We start from the raw sequence: 11,255 nt of genomic DNA on the forward strand, positions 1-11,255 counted from the left end.
ATTATAAATTCAACAGGGTCAGACAGGTTGCGTGTGGCTTATTCTACATTTTAATGGAAAAAGCTGGAATGACAGACAAAGGAATAGATAGAAAATGAAAAGAATTCAATGCTCCCACAAGCAGAAACCAAGGGAGACATTTTCAGGCTGTAGGATCAAGACCTATCCGTTGGAAACCAATCTTCCCAGAAAAAGCACCATACTAAGAGACCACAAGACAAACAGTTATGATATGTTCACATTTATTGTGCAGTGACTTTTATATACATACATTTTATACACCTAATTTACAAGAACAGAAATAAATTAATCTGCTAATGTGTTTTTTTTTTTTTAACTCATCTGGCTTTAGTGTTGCCACTGACTGGACACAGCAATCTTTGAAGGAGAGAAAGCACAATAATTCCAAGTGACACATGAGTGACAAGGCAGTAATATGAGTCAGTGTAGTCTAGTTTTCATTAGTGTTATAACTTACACATATAAAGAAGCAGTTGGTGAGAGTTTTAGTGCCATGACTGGAGTGAACAAAGTTTTGATGATGCCAAAAGGACAGACTCCATGACAACTTCCTGCTTTAGATCCGTCTCTAACAGCAGCGTCACATTTGTCTGAACCCAAAAGTTTGGATTATATTTTTTTGCAGCTATACATTTTACAATGTTTCAAACATAATTTAGCGCTGTTCTTGTGGTTTCAGCTTTCAGTGATAAAGAAATAATTTCAAAAAGACACAACCTTGAGGAAGTGATAAAACTGATGCTTGATTTCTAAGCAATTCAATGAGTGAGATGATGAAATATCTGAAAATGGCCTTATCTTAGACCAACGATGTGCATTGGTATTCACCACGGTGTTTACAAATCAGTATTTCATAAAATATATCTATTACTATTCATTCAAAGCAGCTTTTTCATCAATGATTTTAACTCTAGATTCCTGTCTTAAATTTCTACTTGATTATCTGAATGATACATTTGATGTAAAACAGATTCCAGTTTTATCAGAGGTCAGGTAGCCTGAGGGTGCTTAATAATTAGCTACTAACGACTCAGACAACGTGGCCAAATAAATGCCCTGCAGAGATCAAAGTTACCAAAACATCTTACAAACTGCATCTTCAATATTAGAGATGACTATTACTATTGTGCTACATACAGTATTGATCACTGATAGACACACAAAGATAAAATACAACTTGGCTAATTGGTGTGTTCTTTATAAAAACTAAATCTAACGAGCTAATGTGAAAATCATCTTAATTGTGTACATTGTTGTGTGTGGAAACAATAAAAAATACATTAACTGGAGTGGCCGGAGCCCACACACACACACACACACACACGTCAAAACGTGGCAGAGGAAAAAATAAAAATGTAAACCACTGGAGACATCGTCTCTAGGTTTCCCATTTACACAAACTGTAAATACAGACATCGACCTGCTCTCATCTTTTCAGTCTGAAGGTACTGACAGGAAGTCTAACTTTCTACTGCTAGCTTATGATAAACACTGACACTAACTAGAGTGACATGCCTATGTAACACGAAACAACACATCACCTCCAGCCTCCTCTTACCGTACAGAAACACAGAGAAAGAATTTACAGGATACATTGATGGCTCTTAAGCACTACACTGCTGCAAGCAGCAATAACTCTAAGCTATCAAAACATGCAGCTTGTGGTGAGTTTCTACAGTACTATTCAGTAGTTGTTGGTGGTAAACGGCTGTGAGAAAACCCAGAGTTTGTCTTTTTTATTACTATTATATCTATCACAAGATAATGATTTTCAACATGGCTCTGTTGTTCCATTAGCCTCACATCCAATCTCCACAGACTCTCATTAAAGTGAACAAATAATCGCATGGCAGCCATCGTATCACCACACCACACTGGAACATCTGATTATTGCACACTAGCACTGAACTTGCAAATGTTCATGCAGGATGAATGAGAAACACACTACACTCAAATCAGTGGTTGCTCACAATGTGGCAGATGACCGTACAGTTCTTTGGAAGACTAAAATACATTGTTTGGGGGAGTCGAGGACATAACTACGTGGCACACTACTGAGACGCCTACAGCGCTTGTATTACAACCTAAGGTGATAGAGAGAGGTGCAGCGATGTTTTAGAAAATCAGTATTGGGATGCTTGACACTGAGGACGACTGGGTTACAGTACGTTCTTGAGACAGTAGAAAAGGAGGAGTGTTAGAGATGATAATTGCACTGAGGAGGACAAGGGGATGAGAGCATTTCTGTGAGGGGAGCCAATCAATCAATTTCTAGCATCTGCATGTAAAATATATTACATCCATATCCAACATTCATAGCATTGTTTCTGTTAAAACACAAAAATAGTAAAGACTCACAGAAGGAATCCCAGCAAAGAAAACATCTGATGCCAGGGGCTCATCTGTTTGGAGATGAGAGTTTAAAATTCTTGTATAAAGTAAAAGCCATAAAAAGAGATAAATGCAATCTTTTCAGACACACATTTTCCCCACAAACTACTCCACACACTAGACTAGTGACTAGACAAGTGACACGGTCGTAAGGCGAAACTGTGGCAGAAGGATGAGAGGTGGAGGATAAGTGAGAGTGAGAAGGGGCTGCTGTGATGGACCTTGTGTTTAATGGATCATCTTTGCTCCAACTCAAGGGGACTGAGAACCTGACCTGTAGCTCTTAAAGCTGCCCAGCAGACTCTGCACCCCTTTCTTGACCCGTCGAGCCACCGAGTCAGCAGGAGGAGTGGGCAGGCAGGAGGCGAGACTGGGCGGACGTGCATCCAGACATTTCTGGTAACGAAGCTACAAAAAGAAAACACACACAGAGAAGAAATGGTACTTTACACACACTAGACTCAACAGCTGGATTCTGCATGTAAACAGTCAAATCAGCTTTGACTGTGGGACACAAATAAAGGAAGTTCTGGCAGGATTACACAAACACAAACTCATGTCTCAAGCATCTTGTTCCGACACTGAAGCTCCGTCTATCCATCTTTTGAACTTTTATCACATGTTTCTGTTTCTATGACTCACCATGCAGGCCGCCTGCACAGCCTCACTCAGACTGGCAGCATTCGGTTCACACCAAAACATGTGGCAGGTGAAGTCTCGGGGACCCTCCGCCATGATGAAAGCAAACGTGTGGACATCCTTCCCCACACCCATGAAAGAGAGGAAACGGACCCTGCACTCTGACAGCACCTCCTCATCCTGGAATTAGAAACACAAACAGTCAAACAAAAAGGCAATGCTGTAAGCAACAAAACATTTATTTAAAAAAAAACTCTATTAGAATAAATCTATGAGGGGATTCTAGTGTTTTCATACAACATGTGTACTTTGAGAATTAAAACGTCACTGGAAAGACAAAAGCAGCACGCTAAGGTCACGTCAACTAGATTTCATTTTCAGTGTTAAACCTACAGTCAGTGTTGAGTAATATGAACAGTCAACAGTGAAATTAAGCAGACTTCACACTAAAACATACGGCTGACATCCCTGTAGGGTTGTAGCTAATAATTATTGTCATCTGTTGACTATTAATTAGTTGTTTGTAAAGTTAAAAAAAAAAATCTAATCAGTGCTTCCCAAAGCCCAATATGATGTCCTAAAATGTCTTGCTTTGTCACAATATTCTGTATACTGTCATAGAAGAGGAAATAAATCAATAAGCATAAATATTCTAACTCAAAAAGCATAACTCAGTCAATATAGACTTTTATTCATAAAAAATGACTCAAACTAGTTATTATTCGATTACCCAAATTGTTCATTCAGCCCTTTATTTATTTAACCGTTCCTTTTAATTTACTGTAGCGCCATGCTGAGTTTGTTTTCCGTTACCTGTCTTGAAAGGATCGTGAGGGTGGCTGGTGCGACATTCACAGAGACAGGAGTCCAGTCATTCTTATCTTTGCCGTTAATTGCTGCCTCCAGTGCATCATTGATCACATCCATGCCTGGCAGACACACAAAGAAAACACGATCCATTAATTACACAAGCGAATCATAATAACAATGAGAATGTATTTACAGAAACGACTACATATTTTGAAGGTTTTTTTTCTTACCAACTGGCCTCGCCACAGGCTCACAACCAAGGTAATAAACATGGAAGCGCTGAAAGAGCTCATTCTTTGGAGCAGGAAACTCTGTTAAGAAAGGAGGAAACATTGTGTGGTCTGTTTTCACGATTAAATGTATGAGGATATTTAAAGTGTCTACTTTCTGCTTTACCTTCAACAGGGATGAGTCCAGGTTTACCTGGGTCAGAGTGGAGCCTGCTCACCCCTGGTTTGATCGCCTTTCTCTCCATCATTATCTAAAGTGAAATCAGTTGAAGAAAATGCATGAATTTCTAGACAGAAATCCACCGCTGAACATGAACTGAGACGCCAAACTGAATTTTTAAAAAGAGCAAAATTAAATCCAAGTTGGGCTGACCTTTGAGCACATCTCATGTAAACTGGTGGCGATGTTCTTGGCAGGTGAGTCACAGCGGAAAACATGACACTTCAGAACCTGGGTCAGGTTGTCTCGAGCCACATAAGCAAAATCCCTGCAGGTGGAATCAGATGGAAAAGGTCACATTCACAAACTGAGCCACTTAAATGGCTTAAATGTGAGAGCCAGCTTGAACAAATATACGCTAATGTGCACATAAAGTGCACTTATACTTTACTTCAAATAGCAACAGCACAAAACAATGACTTTAAGGATAGGAATCGATAATGTATACCTTTCCCTGTCATGATGGAAAATGCAGCATGAAAGGAAAAAACACAATTGTTAGAAGTCAGACAGGCAGAAGGCAGAAGCTGTTAGTAATCTGTCAGCTGAAATCTGTGTCTGCAATGTCAATAACAATCCAGCAGAGGGCAGCAGCATGCAATAAAAAGTCTACACAGGATGTGCCTTAAAGAACTCTGAGTCAGTCAATGAGTGAGTGATAGCGGTAGGAGGCTGTGCATCCATTCTCTATACACCGCTTTATCCTCACTAGGGTCACGAGGGGTGCTGGAGCCTATCCCAGCTGACTCGGGCGAAGGCAGGGGACACTCTGGACAGGTCGCCAGTCTGTCGCAGGGCTAAAGTGCCGGTGGTGGGTCTTGAACCTATCTTTTGCTTGGTAGTCTCTCTTCTTACCCCTGAGCTACTCGCTCAGATAGGAGGCTGTCCATTCATTTAAAAGAGAACTAACCACAGAATACAGATTCTACAGGATGATGGACGATCATTAAAAACAGAGAAAAGGGCTGATCGTCCTTGCACAAGTCACAAGACATCTATGTAATAAACATTTACCTAAGCTAAAATTTATTTCACTGGAAGAGAGAATTAACCACAAATGCATCTTTTATAGCAAAGACCTTGACAGTTCGGATAATTTTAAAAAACAGTTAGAGATGTTTTATTCCTAATTTAACTGAACTCACTGGAAATATGCTTTTACGCAGCACTGCATCAATTAATAAATGTGAGCAAAAATGTGAATAAAAATCTATTTTTTCCTACAGTGCTAACTAAAAATAAATACTTCAGGATTCTGAGACAACAATATTCATAGTTGCACATTAAACATGGCAGGCCAAAGACCATTTAAAGTCTTTCTGAAGCAAGCTTTGTGTGAAGCATCAAGACAGTAGATAAATAAATCGTGGGTATCTTTGGATACTGACCTGCCGTTGTCTCTGCCAACACCCCAAACACGGATGCTGCCAATTGGCTGAGCATGAAGCAGAGTCTGACCCAGTGGGTCGATCAAGTTCATTGTGTCATTCTCCAGCACCATCACCATGTCTTTACCCTGTTGTGACAAACACATCTTAAAAACATTTTTAAAACAAGTTACCTAAGCATGCACAGTACACAGTTTAATTTCTACTTGAAGTACTCTTTTCCAACAACAATCCAGCCCATGAAAACTCTAAAAACAGATGAAGAGATCTATAACTTTCAATCAAAACAGATTAACAGTGGCTGGCACTAACCACCAAGTACATCACTGTGTTGCTGTATTGCAGAGTCAAATGCATCTACATTAAAGCGGGCATTTTGGAAAGGCTCGTTAAAATGTCTGCACAAGTAAATAAAATTCTCTCACCTCTCCCCAGATGCCAGCAGTGTCATGAAGGTTGTGTTTGTGATACGAGAGCTGCCGGATGCAGTTGTTGACGGCAACACTGCTCTTGCCAGGTGCCATGTCCTCCTCAGACATCTCGACCCAGCCCAGGGAACGCACTGCAAAACACTGACCGGACAAATGTGGAGAAAATTAGTGCAAAACAGGACAGCACAGGGAAGGTGTCAAACAACAGAGTTAGGAAAGATCATCAAAATCAAAACTGTATTTATATAGCACTTTTTATACAAGAAATTGCAATACAAAGTGCTTTACAGATTAAAAACGATTAAAAACGATGCCTCACCTTCTACCCGTTCCATCCCCCCACCCCCCGAACCCACACAGTACAAAGAAGACACAAAGGAACACTCATACCTCCCCACCACCCACGCCCACCCCCAACCCACCCTGCAAACATGCAGAGAAGTGACTGACATTTTTTTACACTCATATAATCGTGTTACTAACTCCTGCGCTACAAAAAAAATACATTTGTAAACATGCAAATACAGCAAATAAGTCATTTTAAAAAATCTTTTAAAAATCTATCAAGTAAAAATACCAGCTGCAATACATTTACCTACATGTCCCACTTGGAAATAATAGTTATTCCATTCCACACAAAAGAACAGGAAAGCACTAGTATGCCGTACATTACACATCATTACAAAGCTAAATGCTTCAGAGAAGTTTTCATTAACAATGTTATATCCACACATCGGTTTTGAAGCAGTGACAGTTGTCCTTTACTTAATCTGAGAGAGAATTTTCTCTAAACATGCTGGACAAATCCAGTATGAAGCACATATATTTACCTTAGTTTCTAAATCTGTGCAGAGTGGAGCAAGCTTCTCTTCTTCCTCAGACTGGGAGCAATTGTAACTATAAAGACAGAAAAGTACGAGTTAATGACAGACAAGAGAAAATAACATCAGAAATAGGTGACAATATGCTGAATACTAACTAATCAGAAAGATCTAACACCACTTACTTCAGGTTGATAGATGCATAGCGTAGAGTTGCTCCTTCAAACTCCTTCAGACTTTGATCAGATGCAACCTCTCCTTCCTCCTGAAGACACACATCAGAGTTAGTGGACAAATTTCACATCGAATCACAGCATTTATGGGCACATTGATACATTCTACTACTTCAAAATCTTGACCAGAACCTTAATAAATGTACTCAAAGGATATTTTAAAACTATTTTTGTTTAAATTAAAATTTGAGAAAGCTGTGTAGCACTCTAGCCGTAACTTACCTTCCACAGTTCCCCTTCACAAACACCTTCATCCGTGCTGGAAAGCTGAGTCCAAGATTCCTGGAAAATATGATACAATCTACTGTTAAACTGTGTTTCAAATAGGAGGGTCTCCAGTAAAGCTAAATGTCCCAGTAGATCTCACCTCAGGCTCCTCACAGGGGGTAGTTTCCAGGGACATGGTGGAGGACATCATGGAGTCGCCAACTTTACCCAGAGGTGACGGAGGCTCCCACTGGGTGGTGCCAGTAGGGATGTGCCAGTAGTATGTGCCTGATGTGTCCCGCACTCTCATCCATCCTGAGGGCAAATCTGTGTCGGTCTCGAAAGCACTGGAGTCCCAAAAGGACTCTGAAAGGCAGTGAGCAAAGGAGTAAACCATGAGATGGAAATTTAAACGGCAAGGTTGAAAAAGAATTTAAAAGGCTCCTACAGAAAGAGGCAAGAACAACATACAGACAAAAGCAAATTCTGTAAAATGTGTATAGAGGCTGTTAACAGAGAAACTACAAGCAATGAGGTACAGTGTCTGATAATAACACAATCTGGATAAATGCAGGAATGAAGCTTCACTGGGTTATCAATTTAATTATAGTTTTTGTGATCAAGTCTTTTCATGCTTATATATATTTAATGATCTGAATGTTCTTTTTACCAGCTTGCCAATGAGAAACAGTTTTAACTATACTTTTTAAATGTTATATTACTGAGAAAACTAGATTAGAATACATTATACTTTGCTGTACACAATATGTTGCTGTATGCTATTTAGAGCTGCAACAATGAATTGCTTAATTGATTAGCTATTCAATTATCAACCACTGAGAATCAATGAGCAGGATTAATTAATCTTTCTAAAAAAAAAAGCAGAAAACCTCTCATTACAACTTCTAATATCTGAATATTTTCTAGTGTCTTATGACAATAAACTGCATATCTTTGTGTAAAACACTGTACTATTTTCACCATTTTTAATATTTTATAGACCGCCCACTAATCGGTTAATCAAGAAATATATGACAGGGTAACAGACAATAAAAACACTGCTTGGTTGCAACCCTAACACTATTATAACATTACTGAATATGATATCAATAGCATTTTTCTTTTTAACAGCATGTTGTTGCCTGTGCAAGCTATAACATCCAGCTGCAACAAATAAAACCGTCATAATAAACGCTCGGTCTCTACATAACTCCGTGCACTTCTATTCACCTCTGTTGCCATTGGGAGAGCTGTCGGCGGTGTTGTCCTGAGACAGTGCAGGCCAGCTGGGCTCTTCATCGCTTGGCGTCCCGTTCATGTTGGAGAAGAGGAGGCAAGCATTCCTCCCCACAACGCTGCCCTCTCTCTGGGACTCCACATTACTCTGTTGTTCTGCCACTTTTTCTCCTCTGGTGTCACCCGATGTCTCCTCATCTTCAGACTTATTTCCCTTCTCTTTATCATCTTCTTCTCTCTCTTTATCTTTCTCTTCTGTGGACTCCAGAGTGTCGATGAGGAGCGGCTCATTAAGGATGTTCTTGGACTCCTCCTGACTTAGACCAGGGGTCATTGCTATTTTAGGAGACTTGTTCTGCTCCTCGTTTCCCTGTTGTTCTTCCTGAGTGGTGTTCTGGTGTGGGAAGTCTTCCTTGTTTCCATTCTGGTTGATATTGCAGTTGTGGTCCTGGTCCTGTTGGTTCTCGGCTACCTTCCGCAGCTGGTTCTGGCCTTCCTTCAGCCACTTGGCATTGTTGCCAGTGGACTCCTGGTCGCACCAGTGGCTGCCGTCATTCAGCTTGTTCTTCAGCTCTTCATCTTGCTTTTGTTTGTTCACAACATATGTCATATCTTCATCATCATGACCACCCATGGTAACTTCCCATGTAACTGCTCTGACAGAGAGAGAAGCACAGATTTATTAGCGATACCGTTAGCATGCTAGCTAGCAGGCTAGCGATTAATAACAGTGATTCAATCGAGAGTTTCTCATCACATTTTGAGAAAACCTTTTATGCCCACTGGCTACCAATATATTAAGATATATTACTTTTGTCACAAGTGATAATAAATGTTAAAGCTGGGTTTTGCGGAAAGAATCTTGCATCACATCAATATAGCGAATGAAGTCTCTTTCTTGTTCGTATATTCCGGGTTAGCATCACCGCCTGTACTTTCACCGTTGGCTTCAGTAGTTGAAAACGAAACGTACTTCAGCTGCTTCACCTACCATTTGCCAACACGACCTTTTTCTGTTTAGATTATGAGCTCAACGCTGAGTAAGTTATAAACAAAATGCATTATTTTAGATTCAATCACATGCCTCTTAACCAAAATCTAGAACTCAAGCAAGCTGCGTGCTGAAACAACGATATTTATCAGATGCCACCGCCGCAGCTGGGAATAACGGACACCATCCGCCATCACAGCCGTCATTTTGGCTAGGCTAATGTTAGCTTCCCAGCTAACTAGCTAGCCTCCAAACAGGAAAACCAAAGCAAGTGCGGTAACACTGATTTATCGGGCTTATGTTAAAAAGAATGTCGACTTACCAGCTCCACCAAGCCCTCTTGTTGTCGAAAAACGGCGAAGTCAGTGAGCTAACTACATACTTTCACAGATCGTGAGGGCTCGCCTGGATTCTAGGTGGTGTTTTCTGTCAGTGGGTTCGGCTGGTGATGGAGGGCGAACCTGCGTCACGGATGATCGTCACAGCCGGAGCCCACTGCTGCCACTCAGGAACAGAGCAGCCCAGTGGAATAAATCCTCCTTTAAAAGCTCTATTTGGACATATCGATCCGGTACTGCGTGTTTACAGCTCATCAAGACTAAAGTAATCATTCGTAGCTTCTGTGCCAACAGCAATAAGTGTCTGTTACTTAAAGACAGAGGCGCTGTTAGTATCTTTAATGTTCATAAATGTTCAGATTTCAACCTGATAACTTCACTTTTTTTCCAAGTTATTTCAGAGTAAGTACAATATAAAATATGAGACAGTTATCTCTCTTACTTCTGCCCTTTATAAAGACCATAATTTAATCATTATGCTTACTAATGATTAATTTTACATTTATCAGTGCAGATGGCTGACTAACTTTGGCTGGTGACTTATTAGAAAGCAAGAAACTGGTTATCATTGTTTAATAAATTAACTTGAATGTGTGTAATAATGAATATCTTATTTTTAAGTAAAGAACTGTTCACAACCTGGCAGCCTAATAGTTGTATTGCTTTAGCTAAATTTACAAAGCATTTATCATCATCTTTGTAAAGACTGACTTTCAGAAAGTGACACCCAATTATTTTACAAGTTAGATTTTAGGATTAAATCATCTAGAAGTACCAATGTATCAAGAGTCGTTCTTAAATTCTCTCTCATTGTTATGGAATGTAAACAAAATTTTAATACACATATATTATGCCAAAGTAATAGAACTATGCTAACTAGGACTAAAAAAATATTTTGGCATGGATTAAAAAGCTCACCTCTTTGGATATTTGAACCACAAACACTTTATTAATCTGATCTAAATGAAACTTCATTTATTCGAGGAACAATTTTAAATCACTTCAACTAATAGGTAATGATGGTAAAGGAGAATATTAATTTCTTAAATGCGGAGTTACATTACACTTTAGTGAACATTTAAATGATTTTTTTGAATTAAATTGTTCATCTAGTATTTTTAAGTTACTTGCATACTTATCTGTGAATTCATTGAGACGTACAGCTACAGTGCCCGTTATTATTACTGCATGTTACCAGTAGCCAGTGCTTTCAGGATCACCAATCAGCTGACAAATTACTTTCATGTCCTACAAACTGTATATCTGTTATCTTGTATTATTCCATTCAACTGCTTCACC

The 11,255-nt window shown here is 39.5% G+C and overlaps 1 protein-coding gene across 4 annotated transcripts; it reads right to left on the reverse strand.

The window, feature by feature from the left end:
* Nucleotides 1-225: 225 nt before the first annotated feature.
* apbb1 (amyloid beta (A4) precursor protein-binding, family B, member 1 (Fe65)) lies at nt 226-10,104 on the reverse strand. Of its 4 annotated transcripts, none has more exons than XM_051957955.1 (14): nt 9,941-10,104; nt 8,622-9,278; nt 7,552-7,757; nt 7,407-7,466; nt 7,137-7,216; nt 6,961-7,027; nt 6,125-6,271; nt 5,700-5,845; nt 4,465-4,579; nt 4,258-4,342; nt 4,092-4,172; nt 3,865-3,980; nt 3,055-3,231; nt 226-2,820 (listed from the first exon to the last, which is right to left on the reverse strand). In XM_051957955.1, exons 2-14 carry the CDS (start codon nt 9,259-9,261, stop codon nt 2,665-2,667), a joined length of 2,076 nt encoding a protein of 691 aa, XP_051813915.1. In that variant the 5' UTR covers nt 9,262-9,278; nt 9,941-10,104; the 3' UTR covers nt 226-2,664. The 4 variants fall into 4 exon arrangements, with proteins under 4 accessions (XP_051813915.1, XP_051813916.1, XP_051813914.1 ...); XM_051957956.1 differs by having other exon boundaries at nt 4,285-4,342; nt 8,622-9,283; XM_051957954.1 differs by having other exon boundaries at nt 8,622-9,283; nt 9,941-10,103.
* Between the last annotated feature and the right edge of the window lie 1,151 nt (nt 10,105-11,255).

The sequence above is a fragment of the Acanthochromis polyacanthus genome, chromosome 13 (genome assembly GCF_021347895.1).
Source record: "Acanthochromis polyacanthus isolate Apoly-LR-REF ecotype Palm Island chromosome 13, KAUST_Apoly_ChrSc, whole genome shotgun sequence".
Classification (NCBI taxonomy): Eukaryota; Metazoa; Chordata; class Actinopteri; family Pomacentridae; genus Acanthochromis; species Acanthochromis polyacanthus.